The sequence below is a fragment of the Diabrotica virgifera genome, chromosome 8 (genome assembly GCF_917563875.1).
Source record: "Diabrotica virgifera virgifera chromosome 8, PGI_DIABVI_V3a".
In the NCBI taxonomy this organism is placed as follows: domain Eukaryota; kingdom Metazoa; phylum Arthropoda; class Insecta; order Coleoptera; family Chrysomelidae; genus Diabrotica; species Diabrotica virgifera.
Window position 1 is genome coordinate 65,222,203 of NC_065450.1, and position 17,153 is coordinate 65,239,355.

Below are 17,153 nucleotides of genomic sequence, written 5' to 3' on the forward strand. Positions count from 1 at the left end.
CCCAATTTTGATCTAAATATAGAGTCGGACGGTGAAAGCTAAGTTAACAGTTGGAAAAATATTGATTATTCTTAAACTACTTATTAATAAATTATGTATGTTGTCATATTGGAGATATGGTTGTTATATTTTATATTTATGTTATACTTGTAAACCTCGAACACTGATACTTGGGACAGCTTCCGGCGGGCAGTATGTCCAATAATAAATATTCAGAATTCATATTCGATATTGAACAGAATTATTTTATCACCCAGTAGACCGCACGAATTTATTTATTTTATATTCACGCACGTAGATTAATTAGTTTAGATACAAATTGGTCAATTATCAACAATATAATTTGGAAATGTCACGAAACTGCTGACAAAAGTAGAATTATTTACCTTAATTAGATATACAAATCACGGTGGACTAGCGTCACCTATGACCCAATTTAAGCTTCTATAAAACTAGGCTCTTGGGCCTAGAAAGAGAGTTCTCATTCAGTCTTCAGCTAATCGCGTATCATTTATCAGTTACAGTGTTCGGCGGTTCTCCCGGGATTGAAATATATCCTTGTGTTCGTCTATATCAATAAACGTATTTATCGCTACTCACGTCTTTTACATCCTACGTATTTACACAAGGCCGTTGTACCCTCCTGGCGACAAGACTATAATAAATATTTGTTTAAATTTATAATATCATTTTACTTTCCTTTAGTTTCTATTTCCAATATGGTAGCAAATCCAGTTCTCTGTTCGAAATTCTTAGTTCTAACGTTATTAATTTCTCTGAAAATATCGCGAGCTTCCTTGTATACCAAACCCACTTGCAAACACCGAAAACTTCTTGAGTGATGTACCTCATTTCAAATTACCTTGTTATCCCATCAACCACCAATCGATGCAGAAAATCGCAAGTAGTCTGTCAGTAGGCTATGAATGATCTCTATGCTAATTTCGACTGAGATGAGAGTTCTCTGTTGATTTTAAGACAACAAACGCAAAACCAATAAAGCCATTAATCATGGTAGTTCGAGTGAAATGATATTTGAAAATCTCAATATGTTTACACCTCTGGCTTAATAAAGATTATTTGATTCTCGTGGAAGCCAGTCTTGGAGGAGATTTTGATTAAGTCAGAGGCAATATTAGGTAGGTACTTCGATTTGCTTTATCAGTAAGATCGAGGTAGATATAAACGGCTAAAGCATAATATTCGAATTATGAATGGATCGTTTTATATACCTACTCAAAAATAAGAATAAGAATGAAGTATAGAAAATGGTTTATACATATACTCCGTTTGAAAATTACTGATAGTTTTCATGACACACAATTATGAAGAATTTCAAAATTAAAAATTAATAACCATTTTCAATTTCGTTGCAACACGAAACTACAACCGCATCATATTCTAGTTCAATTAGATGGTGCAGCAAGCACCTCTACTGGTTTCGAAACTTATTAGTCTCTCATCAGGATGCACATATGCTGCTCTCTCTGACCCAACCAGGACAAACACCGGCGTTCTCGTTGGAACTTTACCGCGCTGAGCAGATGGGACGTGAATTATAAATTGAAAAATTCCCTCATCTTCTTTAGTGTCAGCATCCGTTATGGCTTGCAAATTTTAGAAGCTTCGGAGGTGTAACCAGAGAAGGTTCCCATTGATTTCATTCTGGTGGGATGTAGAGTAATAGTTTTAATATTATTTTATGTGCTATTAGATTGAAAACTTAGTCAATTTTAAAATTATTTGAAATTTCTTTATCTCAAATATTAATACTTCTTCTTTAGTCATTATCGGCTTTTTAAGTCATCGTACTAACTGTGTTGTAGTCTTCCTACGGCCTTTCGTTCTCCAAGTGGTCTACATTTAGTCACATTTCCTACTCCAGCTTTCCTGACTTCTACCCACATATGGTATTGGGAGCATATGGCCCTACTGATAACAGTTCAGTAGTTGAAAAGGACCAGTTCATAGACGTCTTAAAAGAAGAGATCGAAAAAGTGAGACCAATATACGAAAATATTAATAGCGGAGGGCCTAAGTGGATGAACAGAGAAATGAAAAAAATATATCACATTTTGGAGAAGACGTGACAAATGATAATGTAGAAAGGCTAACTGAGTTGTATGAGCTAAAGTAGCTAATCTCTCAAAGTGAACATGATTTTACAACGTATGCTGCACCAATTTAACATATCGGCCACAAAACATGTTAATTTCCCCAAAAAAGACAAAATGCAATAGCAGCAAATCCAATAAGATGTAAATTGGAGCTGAAAGGTCAGATAATAGAAAAAGTGATGGAGTTTAAATACCTAGGCATCACACTATCTAGTTACGGAAGGCTCGAAACAGAAGTGGAAGATCTAGTGAATAGAGCAAACAGAGCCGCAGGTTGCCTGAATGACACAATATGGAGAAATAAAAATATCGGAAAAGAAATGAAAGGCAAAATTTACAAAACCCTTCGAAAAATCGATGGTAAGAGGAATCTATGGGACAGAGCTAGAAGTGCATATTCATAATTTCACAGAATAGAATCGCTGAGCAATAGATAACCAGCAGTTTAGCATAGACAAGAACATATATGAAACCAGTGAGTGGTATACTATGAGAGCTTTTATTTAGGTTCACCAGAAACAGGGCTGGATTTAAGGGGATCAGGCTGGGCAGCTGCCCGGGCCTCCACATTCCGGGGGCCCCCACAAAGCCCCAAACGTAAGAGGTCTTCATTTAAACAGATATTGGCAGGAGATACAGGAATCAGGAACTCGAAAATGTACGACAAGTATGTTAAAAGAAAGGAGAGTAATGGCGAAATAATACATTGCTCATGGTTATGTTTTTCAGCTTCCACCGGGCAAGTGTATTACTTCGTTTAAATTATTATCTAGTGTTCGTATACCTTTTAGCCACAGCGGATTCTGTGATTGGAAATATGTAGGTAGTAGGCTTATCGATCACGAAATGTATAAAGTACACCTTAATGCAGTCGTTACAGTGGCCTGTAATGCGACAGAATTGCAGTCCCCAGAATTTGGGGCGTATTGACACTGAAATAGCAAAACGGGCCGAAAAAATAGAAAATTATTGGAAAATGGTAACCCAAAAACTAACTAATGTTAAAAAGTTTACCGTAAAACCTCCGTTAACCGAAATAATTGGGGGGAGGCCGTTTCGGATAACAAGAATTTCGGTTAAAGATAACATTGTTTTTTATATTCTTCTTTTATCAAATTACATAGTATTGGGAAAGATTACATCGTTGTCAAAGGGAAACAAAAGAAAATAGAAGATTTCTTTAAAAAAACACTCTAAACATGTTTATTTTCCTTAATTCTGTTCCTTTTTGTTTAATTTACTTTTTATTGACAAAATTATTGAAAGTGTCAGCCATTTCGGTTAAACGATGTTTCGGTTAAAAAGGTTTCGGTTAACGGAGGTTTTACTGTATTTGTGAACGAGGTTTAGCATTTCGCGACGAAAATGAGTTGTCGGGTTCATCAGAAAATGGAAATTATTTGGGAATATTCGAGTTATTAGCTGAATATGATGAATTTTTGAAGCACCATAAACATTCAAATCCTGGAAGCGGACATGCCACCTATCTTTCATCAACCGTATATGAGGAAATTGAATATCTGATAGGTCAAAGCGTATTAAATGACATAATTTTAAAGATTAAGAAGTCAAAATATTATTTAGTTTCTCTTGACTCGATAACTGATGAATGACATACCTATCAATTAACTATGATATTTCGTTACATACGTTTCATTCCTGATGAAAGGTTTACCATATTTTTGCCAAATCGCAGTCATAAAGCAGAAGATATAGCTATTTAATTTTCTAATGACATTTTTTCAAGAACATGATATCGATTTGAAAAACTGCAGGAGACAGTCCTACGATAATGCGTCAGAATATTAACCTTAATTCAGGAGTGGTGGACTTACATCACTAAAATAATTTATACAGTCAAGACGTGATAATTTTGAAAAACATGAGAATATCAGAGAAATTTAGGACTCAAAATTTTATCGATATTATAGATCACTTCATTACCTCTTTAAGTCAGAGGCTTTCTGGATATAAATCCATCAATTCCAATTTTGGATTTTTACATCGTTTGGAAAATTTAACTATCAATGAAATTGAAGTTCTCTCATTAAAGTTTACCAACATTTTTATAGCAATGATTAAATGAAAACCTAGGTGTCGATCTGGTACAACTTGTAAAATTCTTCAATTTATTTTAAGAGGAAATCGGCTCGTCAAATATATAGCAAAGAACTTCAAAAATGTACCGACTGCTAAAAGAAAAGAATTTGAATAATGCGTTTCCAAACGTTGAGGTGACACTTCGTTTATTCTGATGCTAACTAACTGCAGTAGGTAGAGAAAATACTCAAAACTTAAGTTAACTAAATATCGACTTCGGTCTATGATCATCTCTGTATAATGAGCATTGAACACTATGTCTTAGCAACTAGACATATCTGACATAATCAAGGAATGTGCTATTAAAATATCTCAAAAAGTACCCAGTCTTTAACCGTACATCTTACTATATTTATTTTTAATATTTTACTGTAACAAGTTGCAGCTCTTGAATTTTTTATTATTTAAAGATATATTTATGAAAGCAGATCAACATTTTATTTTATGGTAGGAGGTAGGCTCCCCACACCATATCTGCCCAGGGGCCACCACTGCCTTAACTCCGGCTCTGACCAGAAAGATCGAATACAGACTCGATTAGAGAAATGCAGAATTTTTAAGAAAATTTCGCACTTTTTGGAATAAATAAAATAGTAGCGCTATCTAATTGTCTGTTTCTAGCGCTTTTCTAATTTTAATAATTTTTCTCATTTGATGAAATAACATTGTTTTACTTTTTAGCTTATTCATTTTTCCAAAAGCCGGACCAGATATAAAGTACCTTCTGGGATTTATACGCACACAACTCTCTACGAGTACCACAATAGCACTAGTTTTTGGACCGAAGGTAACAGCAAATCCTAGTTCTTTTCTATTATCACTAACAAGCTTTTATCTTTTTAGATTATAAGAGTTTTGCGTGGTCAAGGAGATCAGTGGGACAACAGAGCCCGATCTCGCGGAGTGACTGCGTCTTTTTCGTTAAATGGCATCGGTCTAGTCCCTGAGGAGGCACCGGATTTATATCAGGAAAATGAAGAACTGAAGGTAAGTAACAGTAAAACAATATTTTTACCTACTTTTCTACATAGTAAGTTTTATAAATCATCATCATCACGTAGCGCTACAACCCTGGGTGGGTCCTGGCTGACTGTACAACTTTCTTCCAATTTGTTCGGTCTTCCATCAACCTAGAGTCAAATGGAATGTTCATTTTCAGGAGATCTGCTTGGATGTTATCTCTCCATCGCATTCTGGGACGTCCGAGTGGTCTTTTGCCTGTAGGAATCTCCTCCCATACCAGTCTTACAAGTCTCTCGTTATGAAGTCTGTGCAAGTGGCCTGCCCATCTTAGTCGCTGTGATTTAATTTCTTGGACAATATCGGTGTCATTGTAGAGTTATTTTAATTCGAAGTTGGTTCTGATCCTATACTGGTTTCATCATTCTTTAATCAAATAGACAACTAAAGAAATGAATTAAAAGTTTTATATGCTGATCCAAATATTTTCGGAAGATGGGATAAGTTACAAAATATGTATAATTTTATATACTGCAATTCATTGCAACAAACTCTTCCCGTAATTAATAAATTATTATCATGAATTCTCTCATTGCTAACAACTTTTGCCTTGAGGTGATACAGTAGCGATCAACAGGTAGCAACAAAAATGCGGTCCAAGATTCCGAAAGTTCTACGAACTTTCAAAAGTGAGGCAACAGTGCGTCGGTGATTCGACACTGACAGTGACGTTTATACTATCAAAAACAATAATTTTTATACAGATAGGGGCGAAATGTTGCCAAGTCAGTGACGTTCGATTTCTTGTTAAAAAAAATCGATTTTTGGTAGTTTCAATGTGACACAAAGTCTAGGCACGGGATAAAAAAGTTTATTTGAAGAAAGTGTATTTTTTTGTCTTTCTTAATGGCGGTACAGGCTCCTTTTTGCAATATTTTATTTAGTTATAGAGTAATTTCCACATACTAACATATTTCTGAAATTGGGCTCTGTATCGTCACTCTTTATTATATTACGAATAAGTGTGCCAAATATCTCCACAAAATATTCAAAATTACAGCCGCAATCTTGGAACGCGTTTGTTGCTACCTGTTGATCGCTACTGTTTCCTCTTAAATGAACGGGATTTCTCTTGTCTCAAAAGTGTCAAAACGTATTGTCGAAACACCATGAAACAAAAGAGTATGTCAAGCTTTTCTCAAATGTCAATAGAAAAAAACTATTAAAATATCTCCAACACATTAATAAATTTTACGATGATGTTATAACCCATTTTGCTACGTCCAAGCAACATAGACTAAAGTTAATTTATAAACATGTTTAGGATCTAAATCTAAATCTAATGTGAAAAACCAAAAAAAAAAACAAAAAAAACAAAAAAAAATAAATAAAAAAAACAAAAACCAAAAATCAAAAATCTTCTATGATGATTGAAGCCTTTCAATTAGATGGTATACCTATCTGAGGAGACAAAAACCTTGCCGACCCTGTCCCTAAAGCCACGAGCCGCCACTGGTAAGCGTGGTAAAAAGTACATATAGAAACTTACTTGCTAAAGTACAAATAAACGGAAACAGATCGCCAATAATAAACCTAAGGAGAGGAATAAAACAAGGGGACAGTCTCAGCCCAGTTTTGTTTATATTAGTAATGGATAAAGTAATGAAGAGCGCAAAAAGAAGGTCAAGGCAATTACAGTCAACAATAGGGTACAGGAATGTAGTACCACTGAGAATGGAGGGATTACTATATGCAGATGACCTAGTAATAATAGCAGACAATAAAGAGAAAATGCAAAAATTAATCGATATCTGGGTGGAAGAAATAGAAACTTTGAAAATGGAGGTAAATGTAAAGAAAACGAAAACCATGATAGTAGCCCAAAAGAAAAGGGAAGAAATAAACCAAACGATATTTAGGTGCAAAAACGAAATAATAGAAACAGTCTCGACGTTTGAATACCTGGGAGTAATAATATCAGAAGATGGAAAGCTAGATCAAGAAATCTCATACAGGGCGAAAAAAGCAAATAACATCTACTATGCACTAAATAAAACAATATTTGGAAAGGAAGAAATAGATAAAGAAATAAAACTGAAGGTATAAAATGCAATATCTGTACCAACTTTAGTATATGCAAGTGAGACCTGGGTAAACAATGCAAAAATAGACAGTACAATAAACGCAGCGGAGATGAAGCAGCTGAGAAAAATAGCAGGAAAAACGAAATTGGACAGAATAAGAAATGAAGATATTAGACAAAGACTGAAACAGGAATCGATAATAACCAAGATCCAAAAAAGAAAATTAAAATGGTATGGACACATTAACAGAATGGACCAGGAAAGACTACCAAAGCTGGTGATGGAATCAAAAAGATATGGTAAAAGAAGGAAAGGGAAGCCAAGGAAGAGATGGATCGATCAGATTATAGAAATTGGACAGGAAAAAGGAAAAGCACATCAACAAATGAAAGAGTTAGCAAAGGACTACAAGAAATGGAAGATATGGATAGAGGATGAATAAAACCTCCGACGCCCCTGAGAGGTATAAGGAGTTTCGAGAAAGAAGGACAATATCGGTGTCATTGTAGAGTGCTTTTAATTCGACATTGGTTCTGATTCTATAGTGGTTTGTTTTAAATTCGTGGTGAGGTCCGAAAATGTTTCTAAGTATTTTTCGTTCAAAACGTCTTAGCTTTTCTTCGTTTGATTTGGTCATGGTCCACGTTTCGCAAAAATATGTTAGTACAGGTCTGACGATGGATTTATAGATTTTGATCTTGGAACTTCTTGTAAAATTTTTTGATTTTATAAGCTTATCCAGTGTGAATAGACAGCGATTTGCCGATTGGATTCTGTCTTTTATTTCTTCAACAACATCGTTGTCAGCAGTGATTACGGCACCCAGAGTTTTATAAATGGAACACCTCAATTATCTCGGAAACGGCTTGCACGATTTTGATGCGTTTTAGTGAGTAAGGGTCTTGTGATGCGGCCGATAATATGGTGGTATTTACATTGTTGTCAGATCTTCCGTTTTCCGATCTTCTGTTTTTGTGAAAATCTAATAAACTTTATTATTCCAAATGGAACACCCAGTATTTTTCGTATTTTGAAGCTCTTCAGAAATACTTATTATATTTCAGGTAATGGTTCCTATACCTAACTTTTTAAAAATAAAAAATAAAAAATAAAAAATAAAGTGTAATTTTCTCTAAAGTTTATCGTTTTCGAGTTATAAACAGTTTAAAACGAAAATAAGAACGAAAAATAACGATAAATAATTATTTCGTTGTAAAATGAAATAAGAGCCGTTTCATTTTAGTTAGTTCAGAGAGCGCCAAAAGCACCCCAACCGGTTTCAATCGTTATTAGGATATCATCAGAGAGTGCATATTTGATTCTCTCTGAACAACCAAAATTCAGGCTGCCAGCATCGACTCACAACGAAATAACCTGATGGTGTGGATGTCGTAGCGACATCTGCTAAAGACAAGTGAAAGTTTTACTTTTAATAAAATTAAAAATATTATCAAAAATAAAACTATTGGAACCAATCTTCTGGTAACACCTTCGCGGTTTCTAAAATTGTGCAAACCAACGAATTGGCGGAGCAAAGAAGACCGAGGGAGATCTATCAAGTTGCATCTACTTCCCGCCTGTCCAAAGTGGTAAAATTCCATCGAAGATTAGTCCCCCATACTCAGAATAGGAGTAAAACTAATATAAATAAATAATTATTTCGTTGTAGTTGTAATAATAACCGTCTTATTTTAGTTAGTTCAGAGAGCGCCAAAAGCACCCTGATCGGTTTCAATCCTTATTAGGATATCATCAGATATAGGATTGAAACCGGTAGGGTGCTTTTGGTGCTCTCTGAACTAACTAAAATAAGACGGCTCTTGTTTCGTTTTACAACGAAATAGTTATTTATTTATATTAGTTTTACTCCTATTCTGAGTATAGGGGCAGTGCCGGATTAAGGGGGGCTATGGGACTATTAGCCCAGGCAGTAAATTTTGAAAGGCGGTATGTAGCTCCCATCACGTTTTAATTCTATATGTGGATATTTCAAAATTATGGGGTTGTTTTTCTGAAATAGCATGGTAATAAAACTTCGTCTCGTCACCGATAAGATCGGTGCCTGCGGTAGCAGGTCGCACAAAAACACGTTTCATGTTTCCGGGAAATCGGCCAGCGCCACTGCGCCTGGCGGCAGCGTGTCCGGCTCCAACACGCCATGTCGTCAGTCGTAAGTCGTGTTAGCGCAGTTTTCGAGACTAGTCTCAAATTTTACTTATTTATTAGTGAAATGTTTTCGTGACGTTTCTAAAAAATGAGCGGAAAGGAAGGAGGTGCATTTTGGAAACGAAAAAAGTTAGAAAAACAACAAAAATTAAATGCAGTATTAAAAAAAACCTAAGATTTTTTACCAAATCCAGGCAAGATAGTATACCAACGAGCACTTCTTTTCAAGACGATCCAATTGCATCAGTTTCAGATGTTTTAGAAGGTAGGTTTATTTGACTGTTTAGTTACTTTTTTAATAAAATAAAATTTGCAGCAGGATCTTCTTCACGTCGAGATGATTCATCCACAGCAAATTCAGACCCACTTTGTGATATCGAGTTACATCCTGAAAAGAGTTCTCCTGAACGTCAAATTCTAGTCGAAAGTGGTATTAATCGAGTTGATTTACAAGATCCAAAATTCTGGCCAAGAAATTGTGTAGATGAAGTGCTGAAAGAATTCAAAACACAGGATCTTAATTCTTTAGACTTTGAATCTTCAAAAAGAAAAATAGGAAAACAAAACGGGTACTGCACTAAATCACTATTCTATAAAATTTTAAAGAATGGTGAAAAAATTGGGCGTGACTGGTTAGTTTATTTCAAAAGCACAGGCTCCTTATTTTTCTTATATTGTCGACTCTTTTCGAGCGAAAATTGCACTTTTTCCTCTTTTACTGGATTTGACGACTGGAAAAAGGCTAAAAAATGTTACAGTCATGAAAGGTCAGTTGTTCATTAAGAACATCTTAAAAATTTTAATTTTAAGAAATTCATTGAGTATGAGAAAGATCGATGATTCTCTGCGGCAACAGATTGAACATGAGACCACATATTGGCGAAACATATTACAAAGAGTCGTTAGTGTGAAAAAATTCTTAGCTAGTAGGAGACTACCTTTTAGAGGAACCGACGAAGAATTTGGTTCTACTAGCAATGGTAACTACCTTGGCTGCTACTAGAGTTGTTGGCGGAATACTCTTTTAAAAGAACATATTGAAAAATATGCTTCGAAAGGCTGTGATTCAGTATCTTATTTATCGAAAACGATTTGTTTTTAATTTTTTCAAGTGCTTTCGGACCACATATTAGAAGAAATTGTAAAACAAATTCAGTGTGGCAAATATTATTCAATCAGTGTTGACTCTACGCCTGATATAACACGTACAGATCAACTGACATACATTATTAGGTAGGGGAGACATGCCTGAGACGGCATACTTTTTTTTAAATGTTTTGTAATCGATAATCGATAGAGTTAGACATGTAATAAAAATCAAAGTCAGTGCTAGGAAAATTTACATAAATATAACATTATTTTTTAACAAGGTACATATTATAGTTTTTTTCTGAGAAAATAAATTGTAAAGTACTACACGTGCCATCTCACCCACACACATGTGGGTAAGATGGCATACCCTTGAAATAAAGGCACTAATCTCGACTCATAAGCCACAAATAATTTTTTTTTGTAGTCTTGGGTACACCGGCACATTCGGAATATGACCACTTGACCAAAAGAGGCAATTACAAAAAATGCAAGCAGCATCTTCCTCGTCACTTGTCTCAACATCGACGGAATCAATTTTGTCGGTTCGAAGTCCTCTTAAAACGACCCATAACTGTAAACACAAACTTCAATCATATAACAAAATTAATGCAGTGTAAAAACGCGTAAGGGTGAGATGGCATACCTATGCAATCTGATCCACCTGCTTACTATGCCATCTCAGGCAACATTGCAATCATACCGTTTTTTTAACCTAATTATTCTTAAGCACATTTTTAAGATATAAATCGATACAGGCGTGATAGGCATAAGGTAAAGGAACATCACAAAATTTAAAAACTTAACTCAGGTGTAAAGACTCGCGAATTATAATGTGATACAAAAAAGTCAATAAATATTTTGTCCTACTTAATTAACATTCCAAAGGCTACTGCTGTCAAAATAAAACTAACATGCATTAGTTCAACAATGTTGACAAATTTTAACTTGAGGAACTGAAAACTGTCACACTAGGCACCAAATTTGGAATAGTTTACGAAAAACGCGTGATATGCCATCTCAGCCAGTATGCCGTCTCAGGCGTACTTCCCTTATTGCTCGGACACCGGAACACCTGTCAAGAGGTTCATACAGCTTTTAGACAACACTGGATACAAATCCGAAGATATGGGAGCCAGCATTGTAAAAAATTTTGTCCAACCTGAATATAAATATCGATGACTGCAGGGGACAATCGTATGACAATCTGAATGTCTGGCATTTATAGCGGTCTTCAAGCCCGAATAAAATCTAGGAATAGTTAGGCAAAATACGTACCATGTGCAGGCCCATGCCCTAAATTTGATTGTGCAACATGCAGCAGAATGCACTATGGAAAGTACTTCTTTTTTTTAGTTGCTGAAGAAATTTATGTTTTTTTCTCAGCTTTAACTTACAGATGGAAACGACTCACTGATCTATTGAAGTATTGTGGCCATACAACATTTGTTCCAAGAGTTAATGTGACTCAATGGTCAGGACGATTTAATGCATTAAAAGATCTTAATTTATGATATGAAGATATAAAGCAAGCACTTTTAGAGTTATCCTCTAACGACGACGAGAAGATGCCAGTTCGCTGTCAAGCAAACAATTTACACGAAAATATGGCTACGTTAGAATTTGGTATTTATGTTGCCTTTTGGTTCGAAGTACTGGAAAGAACTGGCCTAGCGAGTAAATCTTTACAAAGCGCAAATATGGACTTACATACATGTTCGTCTTTGTATAGCTCATTACAATATTTTTACGAGTCTCTTCGTGATAAATGTAATTTATTTGAACAAACGGAATACATATTCACATACATATTCACAACAAACGGAATACAGCAAAGAAATTAGAAGTCGCAAAAGAAAATTACAGTTTGACGAAGCAGATACAGAAGAGACCTTTACACCGCAAAATAAGATTAGAACCCAAGTGATGTATAAAACAATTGATTATTCGCAAATAATCTGAAATCTAGAGGAAAAGCTTATAAAGATCTTGCCATCACTTTCTCATTTTTATTTTCTCTACCTCTTTCAGAGGATAACGTGATTTCAGACAAAGCGTCGGTATTAGTGAATATTTATTCGAATGACATAGATTAGATACATCTCTAGCAAGTGAGTGTATTCAATTAAAACATTTTATATTGTCACTACTAGGCCAAGCTGACTATAAAAATCCAACAACTCACAGTGCTACTTTTGTGATGGAGCTTTTGCATAAGAATAATATAATTGCAACCTTCCCAAACGTAGAAATAGCACTAAGAATCTTCTTATCGTTGATGGTTACTAAACGCAACTGGTGAAAGATCATTTTCCACTTTAAAACGGGTCAAAAAATATTTGAGAAATACGATGACGGAAGAAACATTAAATTCGTTCTCTGTTTTAAATATTAATAATGATCTGCTTACAAAATTAGATTTTAATAAAAGCATCTAGCTGTTTGCAAGTAGGAAGCCCAGGAAAATTTGTTTGTAAATAATTATGTTAATTTACTTTATAAGTTGTGAGTTTGTGTCTTTGTGGCTTTTTTGTATATTTCTAATAAATTACCTAATAATATTAAAATAGTTTTAATGAATTGTTAACCTAAAACGCATCTATACCTATTGGAGAGTGGCGGTATAGTATGACTTAGCCCCCGGCGGTCCATGAACTAAATCCGGCACTGTATAAGGGACTAATCTTCGTTGCAATTTTACTAGCTGGACAGGTGGGAAGTGAGATGCAACTATTTAGATCTCCCTCGGACTTCTTTGCTCTGGCAATCGTTGGTTTGTAAATTATAGAAACCACAAAGGTGTTACCAGAAAATGTTTCCCAATAGTTTTATTTTTAATTTTATTAAAAGCAAAACTTTGACTTGTCTTTAGCAGATGTCGCTACGACATCCACACTATCAGGTTATTTTGTTGTGAATCGATGCTGACAGCCAGAATTTTGGTTATCATGTTTGGCAAGTTTTGGAACTTAAAATATATTCCTAAAAACGATTAGTAAATTGTTAGTGAAAATAGTATTTGAAAATCTTTAAAATAAAACGCTACAAATTTTGTTTTATTATTTGTAATTTATGGTACAATTATTTTTATCTAATCCTTATTCTTTCCATAACCACTTGTGAATTGATATCAGTCTTTACCATCACTGTCAAAGTTATATCAGCCACATGGGTTACAACACGGATTACAACGATTTCGATGAACGGGTTTTGGACGAACATAAACTGGTTGTACTTGAACATAAACTGGTCTAGGTTGAACATAAACCGGTCGTGGACGAATATAAGGTACTCGACAGTGTCCTCCTCCACGTCTTCCTCTACCTCCTTTCCCTTTAAAACCAAAAAAAGTTGGAGAAGTGAGAACTGCTGGTAGGACAGTTAACAGACAAAAAATTACAGCAATCTGAAAAAATACAAAGTTGGATATAATAAGGATAATAAGGAAAATATACAGGGTTGTATTAAAAAAGACAGGTCATAACTTAAATCACATATTCTGGGACCAAAAATAGTTCGATTGAACCTAACTTACCTTAGTACGTACACATAAAATTTACAGCCCTTTGAAATTACAAAATGAAAATTGTTTGTTTTCAATAATATTGAAATGTATATCGAAAACTATTAGAGATTTTTTATTGAAAATGGACATGTGGCATTCTTTTATGGTAAACACATCTTAAAAAAAACAACAGTGAAATTTGTGCACCCCATAAAAAGTTTATAAAAATTTTTTTTATAAACAATTTTCAATTGTTCGCTTGAAACCCCCCTAAATATTTGTGTGCGTTCCATTTAAATTATTATTGTGGTACCATTAGTTAAACACAATGTTTCTAAAAGTTTTTTCCTCTTAATACTTTTTCGATAAGCCAGTTTTTATCGAAATATTTTAAACATTTGTAAAATCCACCGCATGTTTTTAAATGGTTAAGGCCGGTTTCACCAACAACAAATAAATCAATGAACAGTTATTCCTCGAATAAAATTTATTAGTCAATTATATTTTTATTGTGTTTCAATACAATTTTGATAATTATTTAAAGTTAAACTGGTGAATTCTCTTTGTTGTAGATATTTAAAGCGAGATTAAATTGTCAATTTATTCGAAGAATAAATAATTATTTGATAAATAAATAAAATAAGTCTTATCTGACGTTAGTGAAACATATTGTCAGTTTTATTGGTCGAATGACTTTATTCATTGAATAAACTACTATTTTTCGTTGGTGAAACGGGCTTTTAGTATTAAAGATTAATGAAACGTAATAATAATATTATAAAAATAATATTCTGTAATCTTATTTAACCATTTAGAATTATAAGGTGGATTTTACAAATGTTTAAAATATTTCGATAAAAATGGCTTATTGAAAAAGTACTAAGAGACAAAACAGATTTAAAAACGTTGTGTTTAACTAATGGTACCATAATAATAATTTCATTTGAACGTACACAAATATTTGGGGTGTTTAAGAGAACAATATCCCATAAAATTTTTATGGGGTGGACAAATTTCACTGTTATTTTTAAGTTATACTTCTTTAGGCGCGATTGAGAGTGAATTTTTATTAGGGATGGGAAAAACCGGTTTTAACGTAAAACCGGTTTTTTACTTCGTAATAACCGGTTTTACCGGTTGTTTTTTGTCCCGGTTATAACCGGTTTTTTCTTTTTAAAGTAAAACCGGTTATTAGGTTTTTACGGTGATTAGGATTAGGTTAGGTATTATTTTAGACACCAATCATAATTATTATTCTCAAATAATTATTCCAAACAAAACCATAATTCAAATTTTATTTTATAAATACAGAAACAAACTGAAAGTGCAAACTCACATCAGCCAGAAACAATTAAGTTTTAATATCAGTTGAAAAGGTATTTGTAATAATAATATTTACATAAGAAGTGATCTGGTTGAAATAGACGCAAACATCATTTATTTTTCACACTTGACTCTTGACATTGAAAGTGGGTGAATGACTTTTTTTAATTGCCAAAAATAATGTTCTGACTATGAATATCGAATTACCGATTACGAATACGAATCTCCAAGGATTTCCCTACGTTTTCAAAACGATACACCCATACAGGAAGTATTAAATGAGTTAAAATGTACCTATTATACAAATATACAAACGTGTTAAAAGAAATACATGATAATTTTTTTGATGGTAGTAAAAATAAAAGATAAATTGCATTATCCAATTTATTTTTAAGTAAAATATTTATGTTTGTACTTTTATTAAAAATTGTGTTTTTTATTTATATTGTAATTGATGTTCTTTCGATAGTACTAATTTTGATCATATTGATATCGAGTATCGAGTCGAGTGGAGTATCGCAAACTAAAGTGCATTGTAAATGTAACATTGTAACCTATTGGATTAAAAAAACCAAAAACCTGTTTTTGGAAAAACCGATTTTTTTTTTGGCCGGTTATAACCGTCAGGTTAAAGCGTAAGCAAAAAAACCGGTATATCCGAAAACCGGTGTTTTGTCAAAAACCACCATCCCTAATTTTTATTATTCTCGGCGCATATGCACACCGACAGTATGGTGTTAATCGCTAAATCTTTTAAGTTATGTAGCGCAAATAAGGTGTGCGTGAAAAGAATATATTAGTGTTTTTAGTAAATATCTTTATTATAATTTTTGTGTCTTTGGATTTGTCTTCCTCGGGAGTAAAATAATAAGTATTATTGAAAATGTTTATTCGATTGATCTATTTGGTACGGTGATTGTAATTATGTCCGAGAAATGATCGTACGTAAAGAGAACCGTGGTAGATCATCGGTAGAGCATTCGCGTACAGATCGAGAGGTCCCGCGTTCAAATCCGGACAATTCATATTCTTTTTTTTTAATGTTTGGTATTCTTCTAGTTCTTTCTAAAATTAGTTTAATATTTAAATACAATACAAAAAACTGTTTAAAGTAGATATATTGATTTTGTTGAAATCATATAACAGAAGTATAACTTCTTACGTGCGTACAAAGTACACACATATTCTTTTTTTTTTTAAGATGTTCCTGCCATAACATTGTCACATGTCCAATTTTCAATAAAAATCTCTAATAGTTTTCGATATATTGGAGATAAATGGGTATTCATTTTGTAACTTCAAAGGGCTGAAACTTTTTTATGTGGATATTTGTACTAAAGTAAGTTAGGTTCAATCGAACTATTTTTGGTCCTAGAATATGTGATTTAATTTATTACTTGCATATTTGTAACACTCTGTATAATGTGAGTTAAGTAATGTATTTCCTATTACAAATATTTTTTGTGTCATATATATCAAGGCTACTTTTACCCCGGCAAATTTACTTACAGTCTGGTGGTAAAAATGTGCCTCAAGTTACTCATACCCCATACCAGTGGGGTAAGTGTAACCCATGGACAGCAAACATAAAAAGTAACAATAAAATTGCAAGGTGTGATTGCTTATATGTTTTTGTAGCAGTTAGTTAATATCTCTTCAGTAATCTTGTCAAAAATAAGTCAGAAGAGACATATTTTTTAGTCAATGCACTTCAAACTGAAATTCAAGGTTCCACTTACCCCGTTGTACTTTAAGGGTAAAATAATATTGTGACAACTGATTTGAAAAATTCAAGCATTGTTGCTGTTG

The 17,153-nt window shown here is 33.7% G+C and overlaps 1 protein-coding gene across 2 annotated transcripts in view; it reads left to right on the plus strand.

The window, feature by feature from the left end:
* Window positions 1-17,153, plus strand: part of LOC114331767 (probable G-protein coupled receptor CG31760) — a 923,592-nt gene that overhangs the window by 884,392 nt on the left and 22,047 nt on the right. For both annotated transcript variants that reach the window (XM_050659675.1, XM_050659676.1), the window contains 2 exons: window positions 4,899-5,004; window positions 5,061-5,204. In XM_050659675.1, the coding sequence (XP_050515632.1) occupies window positions 4,899-5,004; window positions 5,061-5,204 (250 nt within the window). The remainder of the gene's footprint in view (window positions 1-4,898; window positions 5,005-5,060; window positions 5,205-17,153) is intronic.